General features: G+C 45.0%; 1 protein-coding gene across 1 annotated transcript in view; it reads right to left on the bottom strand.

Moving 5' to 3' along the window:
• Positions 1-3,009: 3,009 nt before the first annotated feature.
• Positions 3,010-18,196, bottom strand: part of LOC126260360 (chondroitin sulfate proteoglycan 4) — a 577,728-nt gene continuing 562,541 nt past the window's right edge. The window contains exons 22-23 of the mRNA XM_049957687.1: positions 16,560-16,883; positions 3,010-5,843 (exon numbers count right to left, since the gene is read on the bottom strand). Coding sequence (XP_049813644.1) covers positions 4,362-5,843; positions 16,560-16,883 — 1,806 coding nt within the window. The 3' untranslated portion in view covers positions 3,010-4,361. The remainder of the gene's footprint in view (positions 5,844-16,559; positions 16,884-18,196) is intronic.

The raw sequence follows: 18,196 nt of genomic DNA on the forward strand, positions 1-18,196 counted from the left end.
ATAATGGCTGGCAACGTATGATGTTCAGTACGACGTGCAAACACACCAACTTTCAAACACCCCTCTTTCCATGCACGTGCACGAATACGGAAAAATGGTACTCAAATTTCATGTTGCAAAAAAAGTCCTCTATCATCTACGCAAGGACCGATCTCACCATTTGATACATCCTCTTATATGTAGGCAAACAGCCTGTTAGGTCCTTCAGATTTCATATTTCTTCTGCACATGAAAGAAGTTTCGAATAATTTCGACAGATGTCACAGCCGTAGTGAATCATCAAATTGCGTTTTCGCAAGACACTCGTTACAAACATTCCCAACTGTCTTCAATGCACATACGTATGTACACTGTGGACAGTTGGGAATGTGGGTCTCACGGGAAGCGTGCAAGGGATAAGTCCTGCAGTTACGCTACTCATTTGTGTGCTCGGTGGCTCAGATGGATAGAGCGATTGCCGTGTAAGTGGGAGATACCGGCTTCGAGTCTCGGTCGGGGCACACATTTTCAGCTGTCCCCATCGAGGTATATCAACAAACTTGGCGGAAGCTGAGGGTTTCAACTAATTATGAGAAATTCCTCCTACCTGTTCGAAACAACCTGCTGACAAAACGCCCGCCCACATGTTGACAAAGTTGTTTTGATTATACTGCAGAAGTTTCGCTGATAAGCCCTTACAACTACCCTCACACAGACCCGGTCTTCTCCTATGCGTTTTCCATATCATAGGAGCCATGATGTATGAGATTCGTGGCTGTCTGCTTCGTCCGAAAAACTGCAAACATGGATAGAATTATAGTTCTGTAGAAAACCACAAACATTTTTCCGTGAAGGAAATGACCGTTTTACCTCACAGTGGGATAAATGTATTAACAGTTATGGCAATTACGTAACGAAATAATAACTACTTCATTAGTTTTGAAATAATTAACAGCTTATTTACTTTTTACCAGTAGGTTCAAATGGCTCTCAGCACTATGGGACTCAACTTCTCAGGTCATTAATCCCCTAGAACTTTGAACTAGTTAAACCTAACTAACCTAAGGACAACACACACATCCATGCCCGAGGCAGGATTCGAACCTGCGACCGTAGCGGTCTCGCGGTTCCAGACTGCAGCGCTTAGAACCGCACGGCCACTTCGGCCGGCTTTACCAGTTGTTTCTTTTGCATTTGACCTTCCTTATGTGGATAACACATTTAAGAATGGGAGGCCGGCCTCAATCCCTGTTGCCAAGGTTACACAGTAAAGAAGAATTACCTTCGCAAATTCCAGAAATTCTTAAATTATATTTTGAAAAATAATTTCACCGTGGAAAGGAAGAAAAGGGGAGAAAGGGAAGGGGAGAAAGAGAGAGAGAGAGAGAGAGAGAGAGAGAGAGAGAGAGAGAGAAGGAAGGGGGTGTTGCTATTCTAAACTGTGTTGGTCTATAGAACACCTGACTATACTCATCGGACGAAGTGGCGCAGAGGTTTAGGTTTCCTGCAGTTTCCTTGAGTATGGCGAATGCCTGGATGAGCTCCCTCCCTAATAACCTCGTCGTCGATGGGGCGTTAACCCCCAATCTGCCTTCCTGACAACCCTCTGGGACACAGAGAATGGAAGAAGCCTATCAATAGCAAGAGGTATTAGAACTTTGGAATGATATAGAAATTTATTGAGATAGCTTACAGAAGCGGTAGATGTGTAATTTTGTAGAAAAAACCTCAAGTTTGATCACGTAGCGCATCAGTATCCCATTCTACTACCAAGAGTGCCAGTCTAGTGCTCAGTTAAAATGGCTGCTTTCACTGCTGTGCAGCGTGCTTGTTGTGTGTTTTGGTTTCATGAAGCGGACTTTTCTAATAAATGTTCGGCGTAAGTTTCCCACCGAATACGCTAAAGAACCTGCAAGCAGGCTCTCAATTTACTCTTGGCCCAAGAACTTTGTTGAGACGGGCTATTCACTGCGACGTGATAAATCACCAGGTCGTCCGCGTGTCGATGATTATAAGGACATGCTTGAAAACTTTTTAATTCCACATACCGATTAAGATGACCGAAATGGGATGATGGTCATGTACTCCCAGCAAGACGGTGTACCAACTCATTTCCTCATGGGAGTTCCAGATTTTCTCGATAATCGCTTCCCAAGTTGGTGGACTGCCCGTGAAGGGCCAAACGCATGTCCCCCTCGCTCCCCAGACATGACACCACTGGATTTCTTTCTCTGGGGTTTCATTAAAGACCTTGTGTATGCCCCCCCCCCCTGCCAAACAATTTAACCGAAATGAAAAACTGAACTTTTGCTCGAGATGCAAAGTTACGCCAGATTTACTGCAACGAGTGTGGAAAGAAATTGATTACCGGTGGAATGTTTGCCGCATCGCAAATGGTAGTCGTATCGAACCAAAATTACACTTAACACCCTAATGTGAAATGTGAGGTTGTTTCCTACAAAATGACACATGTATGTATTCTGTAAGTTATCTTAATAAATTTCTGTATCATTCCAAAGCTATAAAGTCCTTTTTGACTCAACCCGTTTTAAGCGGACCAATGTAAAGGCGAAATAAAAACAAACGGCTTGTGGTGTAATAGAATATCAACATTCGTGGCCACATATTTGACATGGTTTGGTAAGTTGATGTAATGACCATCAGTTTCGACAAAAATACGCAATTCACTCAAGTAAAGGGATAATATTTCCGAATATTTTGCCTGTCGAAGCGTCTGCTTGAAGGACATCGAGGTCTTCAGAGAGGAGTGAAAGCTCAGTCGAAGAAGTCCCAGTATCCACCTAAAATGATCCTGAGAAACTACGTGAGACCAAAAGCTAGAGGACACTATTTGTAGGATGTTGATTCAAATTAAGACTGCATTGTTTCAATCGAGTGACCATCCCTCCCTGTACATGTTCACTATTTCATAATACGACCTCTTGAAAGGATTAAACGATTTGGTAGATGGGTTGTTAATAGAACGCCGACATTATTAAATAACAGTGTTTCAGAAAGTCTTCTTTTATTTCTAATAGTCATTCCTAAAAAAATACATTCCTGTATCAAGTCATTTCCACATTTTTCATACATACAATCATATATTTTTACAGTATTATCTTGTAATTGAGCCGATAGTCACAGTTTCATGTAAGTGAAACCAGTATCGAATGACAGTTGCGTTGTCACAGAAAGAAATTCAGTACATTTTAAAGCAGTATTTCTGTAACGAGTCGGAAGATTTTGTATTATGTAGTGCCACACTTGCTGCAGAAAGACAAAGAGTTTATAAACACTGTAGCACTCGAGGAAAGACCTGAATGTCTCTGGAAAACAGGATCGTAGGTAATCGATAGGTCACAATAGTAAGTGACTGCGTTATCAGTATGTCAGGCATATGCATAACAAAGTTCTAAAAAATAATTACTCTTACGATACACAACAAAATAGCCACTTGTCCGAACAGCTGTGGAGACAGTGCAGTTCACGATTTGCGTTTTGGCAACTTTTTTCAGATTTTTTTTGCGCTTTATTTCCATTGGAGAGTTCGAATGATTATGGAGAGCTCATGTAGAGATTTGTTTATTCTTGTTACAATCAACGAGAAATATATTTTCTTAAATCTTAGATACGTCCAGAATAAACGTTCTTTAATTAACTGTGTTAATATCAAATGTATGTGTTAGTTACTCCTTCACGTACACCTTCAGAATACAGAATTTTATCGCCCAGTGTGCAGTAGTTTCTGAAACTGCGGACTATGATATTAGTTTCTGTGTCTAATGAGCAGTAATTGACCATTTCCTTGACACTCGATTTCTCACAAATTATTTTGTTATTTCACTCAGATAGGCATATTTATTTAAGAACGTCCCAATCCTGTTTATTGTGTCCATTAGAACGGACAGCATTTAACAGTTTATAATGACGGGGCAATTCTGTTAAAAACAAATTTATTAACTTATCTGGGAACGTCACCTGTGTGTCCGACATTTCCTCCTTTCACTTTGATTGCCATCTTTTCTTATTTCACTTTTGTGTGTGAAGCTGAATGCTCACTGTTCTTTCCTATGGATTGCTCACGAATGTGTAGATGAGTAGCTAGTTACTTTCGTGTGAACTCATTACAGGTTGTTCTGTATCTCACAAGTTACTGTTACAGACTTGTAAGTTTATGTTCAAGATTATGTGTACGCAATAATTTCTGACGCCTTTGTAGCAGATTAACGACAACCAAATTCCCTTGTTTCATATATCTGGGAATCCGTGCGAAATTCTTTAAGTCTTACGAGCGTCCATGCTGCCGTAAGCGACAGTTTCCCTGGCCCTGAGATGTGCGCTGTTTGTACTGCAATTTCAATGTTCTACGTTGCCATGAACTCTCATACCCAGTACTGGTTCCGTCGCAGCATGGGGTTGTTTGTCCGTGGAGGATACGCGATTTCGGACGCATCGTAACTGCTCCACTCCTCCGTCGGTTCGTCGGCAACGCCGTAGGGGTACCGGGCATTGAGTTCGCCGTCAGAACCAGCCACAGACTCGACGGGTTCCAGAGGAATCACTTTGCACTGGAGAACGGACGGCGGCGGCAGTCCCGAACCGAGCGGAGTTGGGGAGCCGTTGGCCGCAAACCGTTTGGCGCTGATACCGCCGCGTTGGAGGCCGCTGGGGGAGGCGGGGGCCGGGGGCAGGAGATCGTCTGGGGGCGGGCGAGGCAGCGGAGGCGGCACAGACAGGTCCACCTTCGACTGGACAGCGCGGCCGCTGGCTGCCGCCCTGGCTCTCGACGAACGGCACTTGACCACAACCGCGACGAGAATAGACACCACTACCACCCCCAAGACCATGCTCACGATGAGCACGTAGTCACTGCTCATGACAGTGCCGGAAGACTGCTCGCTCTCGCGACTGACGGGGCTCTTGGGCCCCGGCAGCGGCTGCGGAGGACCTCTCGTCGACTGCACCGCGGCGCCCACATCGCTCGCCGCGTCGCTGACCACTCCCGCGACCATCTCTGGCCTGACGAAGAACCTCAGCTCTCCGCGAGCGGGTTGGAAGATGGAAGCTCTCAGCACGAACTGGAAGGCGTCCTCTGCCCCTCCGGGCTCCAGCCGCGGCAGCGCCCTCGCCACGTAGTAGATGACGCCGCTCTCGACTTCCTCGTGCGAGAACTGCTTCACCTCGCGCTCTCGCTCCTTTCTCTTCTCGCCGGAGCTGCGGATGATCTTCTTGATGCGGCCCAGTCTGGGCCTGCGTTCCACCAGGTACGTCGGATTGCTGTTGGTCAGCTTCGCCAGAGGCGTGGCGTCGAGCGCGTGGAGTCCCAGTCGGTTCTTGGCGCCGGCCGTCGGAGTGAAGTTGCCTATCCTGACGAGCGGCTCGACGCTGACCTCGACGTCGATTCCGTTGACGACGACGGCCGGAGCGCCGGAGCCTCCGTCGGGCAGCCAGGCGCGCAGCTGGAAGGCGTCGCTCTCGGCCGTCATGTCGGACTGCATGAACATGACGCGCTTGGTGTCCAGGTCGGCCTGCGAGAACTCGCGGGCCGGCGAGTCGTGGACGTAGACGGCGCCGTGGCGCGGCGGCCGCGTGACGTTGTAGCGTACGTCCTCGGGCCGGCCGTTGGTCGACACGACCAGGTGGTCGGCCGTTAGCAGCGCCACGCTCGAGCCCTGCTGCAGGGCCACCGGCCGGCCCAAAGACACGTTGAGCGTGAGCGGCAGCACGTGGAACGTGAACACCGTGTAGTTGGGGTTGAAGCGGCCGTCCCACACGCGGAAGTAGAACGTGGCCGGCTGCAGCGGGCCCGAGTGCTCATAGATCAAGTTCCCAGCGTCGATGTCCGCTTGCGTGAATCTCACCACCTGCCATACGAGAAGAGGATCATGAACTCTTTGTAGTAACTTTGCAATTTTTTAAGGACTTCATACTCGTCATTGACTACAGAAATTATTTATTTCACAATTTCAATTTCGGCATTTGGACCATTTTAAAATGGTACTGTGGCCGAAGTTGCCGAGCGGTTCTAGGCGCTTCAGTCCGTAGCCGTACGACCGCTACGGTCGCAGGTTCGAATCTCGCCTCGGGCATGGATGTGTGTGATGTCCTTAGGTTAGTTAGGTTTAAGTAGTTCTAAGTTCTAGGGGACTGATCACCTCAAATGTTAAGTCCCATAGTGCTCAGTGCAATTTGAACCATTTTTTGAAAATGGTACTGTAAAAGATTTTGCTTGAGTACGTGTCAGATTTTAAAATTCACTGTCAGAACTAGGCCTTTTTTGACGATGTCTCCTATACATGTCGGAGGATTTTAATGTCGGACATGTGCTGATGCAAAATCTTTTGCAGTGCCACTTTAAAATAGCCCAAAGGCCGGGAATGGAATTATGTCGAATATGATGTCCTTAAAAGAATTCTACATTACTGTGAACCCCGACCATGACAAGTTAATCAACTGTGGAACTGACTAGATACACATTTTTGGATGTGAGGTCCGCCAGTTATGCAAAACACCGTTTTTCTCAGTACCCAAATATGTTTCGGCACCACTGTGCCTTTAATGGCCGGCCGGAGTGGCCATGCGGTTCTAGGCGCTACAGTCAGGAACCGAGCGACCGCTACGGTCGCAGGTTCGAATCTTGCCTCGGGCATGGATGTGTGTGATGCCCTTAGGTTAGTTAGGTTTAATTAGTTCTAAGTTCTAGGCGACTGATGACCTCAGAAGTTAAGTTGCAGAGTGCTCAGAGCCATTTTAAGCATTTGAACCACTGTACCATCATCAGTGGATTTTCGTTTTTATTTATTCTGCAATGTGAACAATTTTATTAAATGATTATAAAATTATGTGCACTTTTAGTTCAAACAACAGATCGTTTCTTTTTGTAAATACCTTTACATTTGGTGAGTATGAATTTTCTGGATCACTTTTGTGTTAACTATTACAGGTATATTGTCATCTGCAGCCAAACGATGTTGATGATAAATTTCTTTGCTGGGAGTTAACCTATCTTCTAGAATGTAATTTAGTTTTTCGCGACGTTTTCGCGCCTATTTTCGTAATTCAAATTTGGCGCCGAACTCTCTGGTGAACAAATGAACACTGACTGGGCTGGGACACATAACAAACCACAATCACACTGTGTTCTGGTGTAGTGAAAAGCGTTCTACTACGGTATTTAGTTTAAATTACTTGTTATAGTTACGTATGCAACACAACATCTCAGCATGATGCGGAGAATGGAAGTGCCTGCCACACGAAAACTTAAGTAAATACGAAAATAGGCGCGAAAACATCGCGAAAAACTAAATTACATTCTAGAAGATAGGTTAACTCCCAGCAAAAAAGTTTCTCATCAACATCGTTTGGTTGCAGATGACAAGCTACCTGTAATAATTAACACAAAAGTGATCCAAAAAATACATACCCACCAAAGGTAAAGGTATTTACAAAAAGAAACGATCTGTTGTTTGAACTAAAAATGCATATAATTTTATAATCATTTAACAAACATGTTCACATTGCAGAATAAATAAAAACGAAAACCCACTGAGAAAAACGGTGTTTTGCATAACTGGCGGATCTCACATCCAAAAATTTTAAGTGCAAACATGGCCACTACAAGGAGCTGCAAATCAAAAAGATAGATACACGTTCTTTACCTCTCTAAACCTTCGGATGTGTAACAGAGCACATATGTTTCCAATGAATTTGCTTGTTTTGTAGGTTACGATTCCCAAGCACTCTGACGCAATTTACGGGGTATAGAGGCTAATAACATAAATTTTTCAAGTAATTTTTCTTTTAAGAAACAGTGAGTAATTAAATGAGGTTGGGTTCCATTGGGAACTGTCTGCTCAACGACAGCAATATTGGTATTGTAAACAAGAACAATGGGGGCATCGGTCATAAGAAGTATGAAATCATTTATTACAGCAAATCGATTTCAGTCGCTGTGTGAAAATCTTCACTGCAAATATTGTAACCTTTTAGTCTCGTATAATAAAATTTCATGTTATAACTTCAACATATCAAAACTTGTTCGTTAGCTGCTATGTTCTTCTCCACTGACCCCAAGATGAAGTTATAATACGTGCTTTTATCACAAAAGTCTTCGAGAATTTAATATTTGCACCGAAGATGGACAAGCACTGACTGAAATGAGTTTGCTGCAATAAATAATGTCAAACCTCTTACGAACAATGCTGCCCTTTTCTTGTTTGCAGTAAGAATAACTACATATTATGCGGTTTTAACTTTCTGAAGTGCAGATATCACAAATATATGCTTATGTGAGAAGCGAATCTAATTTTTCTACTCTACATATTTGTGGAATTTTTACATTTACGTATCATATCGATAGTTATTAACAGCGCAAGGTTCCAGTTCACAGTTTCAACACCTGAAGCATATGAGTTAGCTAAGTGTTGTATAATAACTATAATAATTATAATATTAGTGAGCATTATTAGTAATAATAATATAATAATTTCCGTGATTTCAAACTTTGATTTAACTGTGTAAAGGAAAGTAATAAAAATCAGTAGTTACTCTGTTAGAAAATAAAATTAAGCGGCAAAAATCTACTAGAATACAAGACCTGAAGGAAACGGAGGCGTAGGTAATTGCTCAGGATATGAAAATCAAGCAAAAGAGTCACATATACTTTAGGTGTATCCTAAAATAGTCTATAGTGGAAACAATTTTCCTCTCAGAATTTCATTCTCATATAAGATATTCATTCCACACAAATAAATAATGCAGCAGCTCATGGTAAAATATCCTGTAGCAAATAAAAAGTTACTAAACTTGCTGTAAGAGACATAAGAGACAGGAAAACATTAAAGAGAATTATTCATAGATGAGCTGTTGGCATTACGTCTTTTGCTAACCAAGTGGAAAAAAGAGGAACGAAAAACTAGAACTGGCAATCAGTGTTAACGTGTAGTGGAACTCCTCAACTTTTACAACACCATCCTCTACAACACGGCATGACGTACAGAGCATTCTAATACAATCATACAATCTTCCGTCTGTGGGAAATTGTGTAATGGGTTTGAGAGACCTCTAGTTTTATACTGAAAGGAAACATAACTATAAGAATTACCTTATCTAAGAACGTGAACGTTGAACCCGGAACTGGGTGGGATAGTGCAGGATGATAACGTCTCCAGTCGCACGACTGGAAATGCGGAACTGGTGAAATGAACATTGTTCACCTATTTTGATCTATGCTGCAAAACAAATAACGCTCCGTTACCCCTTACAGCACCTCCAGATGAAATGGAATATTTCGTTGATCTCAATAAGTTAAGTCGCATTTACTACCACTGAAAATTTGTATGGCGTAGTTTCCAACAGTATTCAAAATGTTTTAGTTTATCTCATGCCCTGCCTCTCCAATTTGCATCTTTTCCGAAATCCACTATCAACACGAATAAAAGACTAATTCGATCGCACTGAGATTGTTATTCACCAATTATTTTCGATCTGTCAATATGTGTGTCCACCAAAATTTGAGTAGTCAATATTCGCCAATGTCTGTCACAACTGTAGAGTTTGAACTCATGTTGAAATCGCCATTCACCAGATCAAAAAACTGAAGCAGAATACGTTCATTGTGATGGAGGAAACAGCACAATTTTCATTGGACCTTACTATATCTCCCTGTGAGGCGGAAATAAATGTAAGAGAGTACGAATAGTGAAGATACAGAATGTTACTAATATAACGGGTAGCGAAGATGCTTCAAATCTCTCTAAGTACCCCAGGCACACTTAGATTTTGGATCAGTAACATCTACAAATATAACGTGTGGGTACGAGAACCATGATGACTCTTTAAGTATGAAGAGATTAAAAAGTTACAGTTATAAAATAATTAATTCGTAATTATTTTCAGTAATATCATAACGTTCGTATATGGGATCTTAAAAAATGACGAACAAAAATGTTTGCAGAAATTGCTAATTTTGTCCCTGAATAGTGGAACAGTAGTATTCCCAAAGCTACAGTCTTATATGCATAAATATACCTCACGCCTTTGGAACGTAATGTCGGCAGATGGAGTGCATTTTTCACATATGTGAATCGTGCTACGCCACTACTGAACCAACAAAAAACCACTTGTCAGTGAAACCCGCATGTAAAAATTGTGGCAATAATTTTAGCTTGACGAATGACTCGTAACGAAGTGTAGATTGAAATGTTTCAAATATTCAATAAATCTCATTTCTTTCAGAGTACTTATGTTAATTTAGAACGAGTACAATGCATAAGATACGATAACCTGTTTTCCTTGGAATGTACAACTGTTTGTAGAACTTGAATTCTGTCTTTATTCTGAGCAACGCTTAATCATATCGGTCAACGCAGTGGCAATCCACAAACAATTTGCTGCAAGCGATTTCTTGCAGAACGATGGCTGGCAAAAATGGCGAATCTTCTGCGGTCCTATAATGCGTCGAATAGTTGTCGAAAGAGGGAATGTAGGCTTTGATGGACTCAAAATGTTGCACACTTTGAAGGTTACCACCACTTGTTGACCTATGAGACCAATACGCATATTTACAGCATCAGGAAGGACACGGTCGAAGGTCGAAAGTAATAGTAGGCTAGTTGCTACAGAAAAAATAAAATTAGTAATGCCAATATCTATATCCTAATAGTACTTTTTCAATTACTGCGTATCAACGATTTTGTCTTGCCACTATCTATCAGAGAAAATTCGCAGGTTTTTAATTGGATTTGCTAGCTAGTAGGAATCATGTACGGCTTCTTTAGTATTAAATACTTAGTGTTCCAGGACGATCGTAGGTGACTGTGCTTAACAGTGTGTGGAAACAAGGCTTTGAGTTCAACAGGTGTTCAGGCCGCAACTTCGATATCGTGCTCATCTTGTGACGTCACTCTGGAGGTAGTATAAACACAGGACACAGGGCATGGGACACCGAGTAGTACCGTTATCAAGGAGGCAGCGATGCCGGGAGCAGAAGTGTATGTGAAGGTAGATAATACGCAGTTCTTGAACGACATAGCTATTTAACATAAACGTTACTGAGCAGCGTCGTGTCGTAAGATGGTGTACAGTCCGTTTTACGAAGCAGTTGTATGAGACAGGAAGTATTAGACTCTACAAAACAGCTGTGTGCACTGCGTCCATGAACAAGGTGTGTGGAGAAGTCAACACAGGCCTAACCGTAAAGCTAGAAGGAACACCCATCCGAGAGCACAAGCCCTAATGCGACACAGATGTCACAACAAATCCGCGGTGGCAAAAACACCACAAACATTGCGGTAAGAAAATTAAATTCAGTGAGACTTGCATACTTGCCAAGCAGGTAGGGTGCTGAAGCATAAGTCAGAGAGGTCGCTTAAGAAAAAAAGAGTGGTACAATATGAATAGAGGGGGGGGGGGGTTATAGGAATGCATTGTCATTGTTACCAACCGTTGCCAAGACAACTTAACCTGCGAGCGTCACCAGCCATAAACCGCCGCTACGTGACACACGACTCCCATGAGTAAAACAATTATCGACATCCCACTCCTGTATGACTGCCAATCACAGCTCATATTGAATGGAATTTTTGTTCTGTTTTGGAGTCGTCAGTCTTCTGCCCAGTTCAATGTGGCCAGCCACGTATTCCTTTCTTCTAGTAACCTCTTCTTTCCAACGTCCTCAATGATTTGCAGGACGTGTTCCAATCTCTGTGTTCCTCTAGGCTGGTCGCGGTGGCCGAGCGGTTCTAGGCGCTTCAGTCCGGAACCGCGCGACTGCTACGGTCGCAGGTTCGAATCCTGCCTCGGGCATGGATGTGTTGATGTCCTTAGGTTAGTTAGGTTTAAGTAGTTCTAAGTTGCAGGGACTGATGACCTCTGATGTTAAGTCCCATAGTGCACAGAGCCATTTGAACAATTTTTTTGTTCCCCTAGAGTTTCTACCCTTTACAGCTCCCTCTAGTATCACGGAAGTTATTCCCTAATGTCTTTACGCATATCCTGTCATCCTGTGCCACCTTGTTGTCAGTGTTATGCTTATGTTTATTTCTTCACCGATTCTGTGGAGTACCTCATCATTTCCGATCTTAACATTCCAGATTAATTTTCAGAACCATTTTATAGCACCAAGTCTCACACGTTTCGATCCTTTTCTGGATTCCCCACACTACTATACAACGATACAAAGCTGTGGTCAAAACGTAAGTTGTCAGAAATTTCTTATTGAGACTGATGTCTATGTTTGATATTAGCACACTTTCCTTGACCTGGAATGTCGTCTTTGTATGTGTAAATAAACTTTTTATGACCTGTTTGCGTTGTCGGTCCTGTGTTATTATACTTCCAAGTTATCAGAATTCCGTAACTTCGTCTACTTCGTGGTCTCAAATTTTGATGTTAAGTTTATCACTACTCTCGTTTCTGCTGCTCCTCATTACCTCCGCGTTTCTTCAGCTTGCTCTCAATTCACCATCTACACTCTTTAAATTCTTCGTTCCATTCAACATGTCCTGCAGTTCTTGTCCACTTTCACTGGGGATGGCAATGTCATTAGCGAATTTTAGCACTGACACACTTCGATCTTGAATTTTAACCCCACTCTTGAATCTTTGTTTTATTTCCATCATTGTTAGTCGACCTACAGATCGAACAATAGGGGCAAAGACTACATCCTTGTCTTACACTATCTTTAACTCGAGCACTACGTATTTACAATAACAAGAATGTGCACTCCTGGAAATTGAAATAAGAACACCGTGAATTCATTGTCCCAGGAAGGGGAAACTTTATTGACACATTCCTGGGGTCAGATACATCACATGATCACACTGACAGAACACAGGCACATAGACACAGGCAACAGAGCATGCACAATGTCGGCACTAGTACAGTGTATATCCACCTTTCGCAGCAATGCAGGCTGCTATTCTCCCATGGAGACGATCGTAGAGATGCTGGATGTAGTCCTGTGGAACGGCTTGCCATGCCATTTCCACCTGGCGCCTCAGTTAGACCAGCGTTCGTGCTGGACGTGCAGACCGCGTGAGACGACGCTTCATCCAGTCCCAAACATGCTCAATGGGGGACAGATCCGGAGATCTTGCTGGCCAGGGTAGTTGACTTACACCTTCTAGAGCACGTTGGGTGGCACGGGATACATGCGGACGTGCATTGTCCTGTTGGAACAGCAAGTTCCCTTGCCGGTCTAGGAATGGTAGAACGATGGGTTCGATGACGGTTTGGATGTACCGTGCACTATTCAGTGTCCCCTCGACGATCACCAGTGGTGTACGGCCAGTGTAGGAGATCGCTCCCCACACCATGATGCCGGGTGTTGGCCCTGTGTGCCTCGGTCGTATGCAGTCCTGATTGTGGCGCTCACCTGCACGGCGCCAAACACGCATACGACCATCATTGGCACCAAGGCAGAAGCGACTCTCATCGCTGAAGACGACACGTCTCCATTCGTCCCTCCATTCACGCCTGTCGCGACACCACTGGAGGCGGGCTGCACGATGTTGGGGCGTGAGCGGAAGACGGCCTAACGGTGTGCGGGACCGTAGCCCAGCTTCATGGAGACGGTTGCGAATGGTCCTCGCCGATACCCCAGGAGCAACAGTGTCCCAAATTTGCTGGGAAGTGGCGGTGCGGTCCCCTACGGCACTGCGTAGGATCCTACGGTCTTGGCGTGCATCCGTGCGTCGCTGCGGTCCGGTCCCAGGTCGACGGGCACGTGCCCCTTCCGCCGACCACTGGCGACAACATCGATGTACTGTGGAGACTTCACGCCCCACGTGTTGAGCAATTCGGCGGTACGTCCACCCGGCCTCCCGCATGCCCACTATACGCCCTCGCTCAAAGTCCGTCAACTGCACATACGGTTCACGTCCACGCTGTCGCGGCATGCTACCAGTGTTAAAGACTGCGATGGAGCTCCGTATGCCACGGCAAACTGGCTGACACTGACGGCGGCGGTGCACAAATGCTGCGCAGCTAGCGCCATTCGACGGCCAACACCGCGGTTCCTGGTGTGTCCGCTGTGCCGTGCGTGTGATCATTGCTTGTACAGCCCTCTCGCAGTGTCCGGAGCAAGTATGGTGGGTCTGACACACCGGTGTCAATGTGTTCTTTTTTCCATTTCCAGGAGTGTATATTAGACGTCTTTCCCTCTAGCTTACTTCTTTATTTATTTCAGAATTTCAGACATGTGGCACCAGTTCACATTAACGGAAGCGTTCTCCAGATCGACAAATCCTATCAACGTTTCATTTTTCTTTAGTCTTGTTTCCATTATCAATCCCAACGTCGCCTCTCTGGAGCCCTTACCCTTCCGAAAGCTAGACTAATCGTCATCTAACAGATCTTCATTTTCTTCTCCATTCTCTGTACTTTTTTCTTGTCAGCAGCTTGGATGCAAGAGTCGCATACAAGATTATGTGGCAGAACTCGCACTTATCTGCCCTGTCAGTCTTCGGGACTATCAGGATTATATTTTTCCTGTATGCCTTGCGGTAAGTCATAGATTCTACACAGCTACTTTAATATCACTTGGTTACCATTTACCCCAATGATTTCAGGAGTTTTGAGGGAATGGGGTAATAAACAGCAGCAATTCTCCGTTCCTTCCACCATAGGAGACAATCAACAATTTTAAAAAAATTGTAACGTAATTTCATATCCAGTAGCGGGGTCGTGACATAAGATAAGGGGACCATCGACGACGCGGTACACCAGTTCATCCATAGGAAGAGTGAAGGACATGTCCGTGACGCACATCTCTGGCCGCAGAAGCCTGCATACTTACGACATGGTTATTCTAGTTTTCTTCGCCGACAAATGTATCACACGTCGCGTGTACTTGGAAATTTTCGGACCGGTTAATACGGCAACAAATGGAGAGGATGTGCGATTATCCCCCAACACGGAACATTACTACAATGACATATAATGCTCGCCAGGTCGATGAACAGAACTTACATTGGGGGAAAGAAATGGAAACTAAATTGGACTTGAGATATTGCACACGTGGCTGATATAAAATGCACATAAGATCCGAATAATCGTTTCGCTTTGTGTAGCTACGTTTATGCGGTGTGTGGCGGACGGTACATTCCGCGCCACTATCGTCTCCCACCCATTGTGTTCCACGGGTGTGCTTCGCCATAAGGGCAGCTATGATGCTTATTCCGCAAGACGTGTGTTGGAGGAGCAATGTGTTGCATGACGTCGTGGGACATGCCCTCACGGAATTCTGACAGCGAAGCTCTCAGTGATGCAATTCGGTTCTCTTGTAACATCTGTCACTGTAGTGTGTTGAGCATCACATTGACATTTTTGCGATTACTAAACGAATTCGTGACGAAACGCGCTCTTTTCTTTGGAACTAATTTCCTCTAGTTCTCCTGCCTGCTAACGGTCGTTGAATCAAGTTTTAATGTGCAAGGGGAATGTTAATGCTAGGACTCGCACACGACATAGTCCTTGAGGAAATACTAGAGGAAGATTTAGACTTTTTGAGAGGAATTAACGCCATTGGCCTACTTAGAACAGAATAAAACTTACGGCCAAACGAAGACGATTATGTTAAAAACAGTGCCATTATCTGTCCCATTATGAAGAGTAGTGCAACAATGCATAAAACTTACTTGGCATGCCCTAATAATGTGCACCTTATTCTTTGGAAGGCGATTTGTAGATTGGTATAGGCGAAGAAAGATTTCTTCAACAAAAAACGCCAGTGCTATCAGATATTGATATGGAACGCAGGAAAAAGGTCTGTAAGCACTGTGTGATTATGAAATATGGAGAAGAAGAAGGTGGGAGCGTTCCAGATGTGGTGCAGTCGAATATCGTTGAAAATTAAGTGAGAAAAGTAGTAAAACGTGTAGGTGAAGTACGCATAAGATGATAATAAAACTCATAAGCAACAGGCTAGAAGGGCATCTGTTGAAGATTCCAGAAATGGCCAACTTGGGGTCGGAAGGAAGAGTAGACGGGGAAAATACTGTGGACAGGCGAAGACTAGAATATGCTAAACATATTATAGAACAGGTTGCATGTAGTAAGTTTGTAGACCTGAAAGTAGAACTTCACTGAAGAAATCTTCTTCTGTTATGATAGAAGTCATGGCATCGTGTTGCGGCAACGTTCTGACCAGTTTCGTAGTCATCGGGTTCGTGTCCAGTCCATAGCTTTATAGCCGCCGGAATTTTCTGGCGAGTAGGCCAACCTTCCGGTGGATACGTGTTTGGGTCACCCGTTGGGCTCTCGGCAGAGGAAACTGTGGACCAGCGGCTATAAAGGAACGAATTAGCCATGACCATGACAGTTCGCCTGAAGATGACGACCAGGAAACTTGTCGAAACGTTGCGATAGCAGAACGTCGCGACTCGACTAATAACGAACATTACTCAAGACTCGGTCGAACGAGGGTTTTGTATATTACATGCCTTTGAGATGATAGTTTTTTCGAATTCCGTACTTCAGAAATTATTGACATTTCGCCTTTGTTGTTAGTTGGGATCACTCGGTAATTGGGTCGCGCACTGTTGAGGGCTTGTTAGAGAGGAAGTAAGCCAGGTAGTTACCGTCTCGTTGGCGGCGCCGAGCGAGGCGTTGGCGGCGTTGACGAGGCGGCCGGCGCTGGGCCCGCTGATGACCTCGTAGACGAGCTGGGCGGGCGGCGTGTCGTCGTCCTCGGTGAGCAGCAGCTCCCTGGAGAGGGCGCGCGCCTGGCCCTGCACCACGGTGGCGTGCGGCGCCGGTGTCACCAGTCGGAAGGGCTCGTCGTTGACGGGCGCCACGGTCACAGGCAGCGTCGCGTTCAGCAGCAGCACGCTGCCCGGCTCCAGCCGCAGCGAGAAGCGCAGCTCGTCGCTCAGCGTGTCCGACCCGTCGTGCTGGTACACCACCTGCCGCCGCCATGGAGATGCACACGCAGCGTCCACAACAACTAGAGGATACGTTTACACCAGCAGTAAAAACTCCAGATTGCCGACAATCTATCCCAACAATGTGACCAGCAACAGGAATTTCGGGGGCCGCTGTGGCCGAGGAATTCTAGGCGCTTCAGTCCGGAATTGCGCGACTGCTACGGTCGTAGGTTCGAATCTTGCCTCGGTCATGGATTGTGCGATATTCTTAGGTTAGCTAGGTTTAAGTACACTACTGGCCATTAAAATTGCTACACCAAGAAGAAATGCTGATGATAAACGGGTATTCATTGGACAAATACTAGAACTGAAATGTGATTACATTTTCACACAAGTTGGGTGCATAGATCCTGAGAAATCAATACCTCTGGCCGTAATAACGGCCTTGATAAGCCTGGGCATTAAGTCAAACAGAGCAAGGATGGCGTGTACAGGTACAGCTGCCCATGCAGCTTCAACACGATACCACAGTTCATCAAGAGTATTGCTGGCGTATTGACGTATTGTGACGAGCCAGTTGCTCCGCCACCATTGACCAGATGTTTTCAGTTGGTGAGAGATTAGGAGAATGTGCTGGCCAGGGCAGCAGTCGAACACTTTCTGTATCCAGAAAGGCCCGTACAGGACCTGCAACATGCGGTCGTGCATTATCCTTCTGGAATGTAGGGTTTCGCAGGGATCGAATGAAGGGTAGAGCCACGGGTCGTAACACATCTGAAATATAACGTCCACTGTTCAAAGTGCCGTCAATGCGAACAAGAGGTGACCGAGACGTGTAACCAATGGCACACCATACCATCACGCCAGTATGGCGATGACGAATACACGCTTCCAATGTGCGATCACCGTGATGTCACCAAACACGGATGCGACCATCATGATGCTGTAAACAGAACCTGGATTTATTCGAAAAATAACGCTTTGCCATTCGTGCACCCATGTTCGTCGTTGAGTACACCATCGCTGGCGCTCCTGTTTGTGATGCAGCGTCAAGGGTAACCACAGCCATGGTCTCCGTGCTGATAGTCCATGCTGCTGCAAACGTCGTCGAACTGTTCGTGCAGATGGTTGTTGTCTTGCAAACGTCCCCATCTGTTGACTCAGGGATCGAGACGTGGCTGCACGATTCGTTACAGCCATGCGGATAAAATGCCTGTCATCTCGACTGCTAGTGATACGAGGCCGTTGGGATCCAGCACGGCGTTCCGTATTACCCTCCTGAACCCACAGATTCCATATTCTGCTAACAGTCATTGGATCTCGACCAACGAAAGCAGCAATGTCGCGATACG

Source organism: Schistocerca nitens, chromosome 5 (assembly GCF_023898315.1).
Source record: "Schistocerca nitens isolate TAMUIC-IGC-003100 chromosome 5, iqSchNite1.1, whole genome shotgun sequence".
Taxonomy (NCBI): Eukaryota; Metazoa; Arthropoda; class Insecta; order Orthoptera; family Acrididae; genus Schistocerca; species Schistocerca nitens.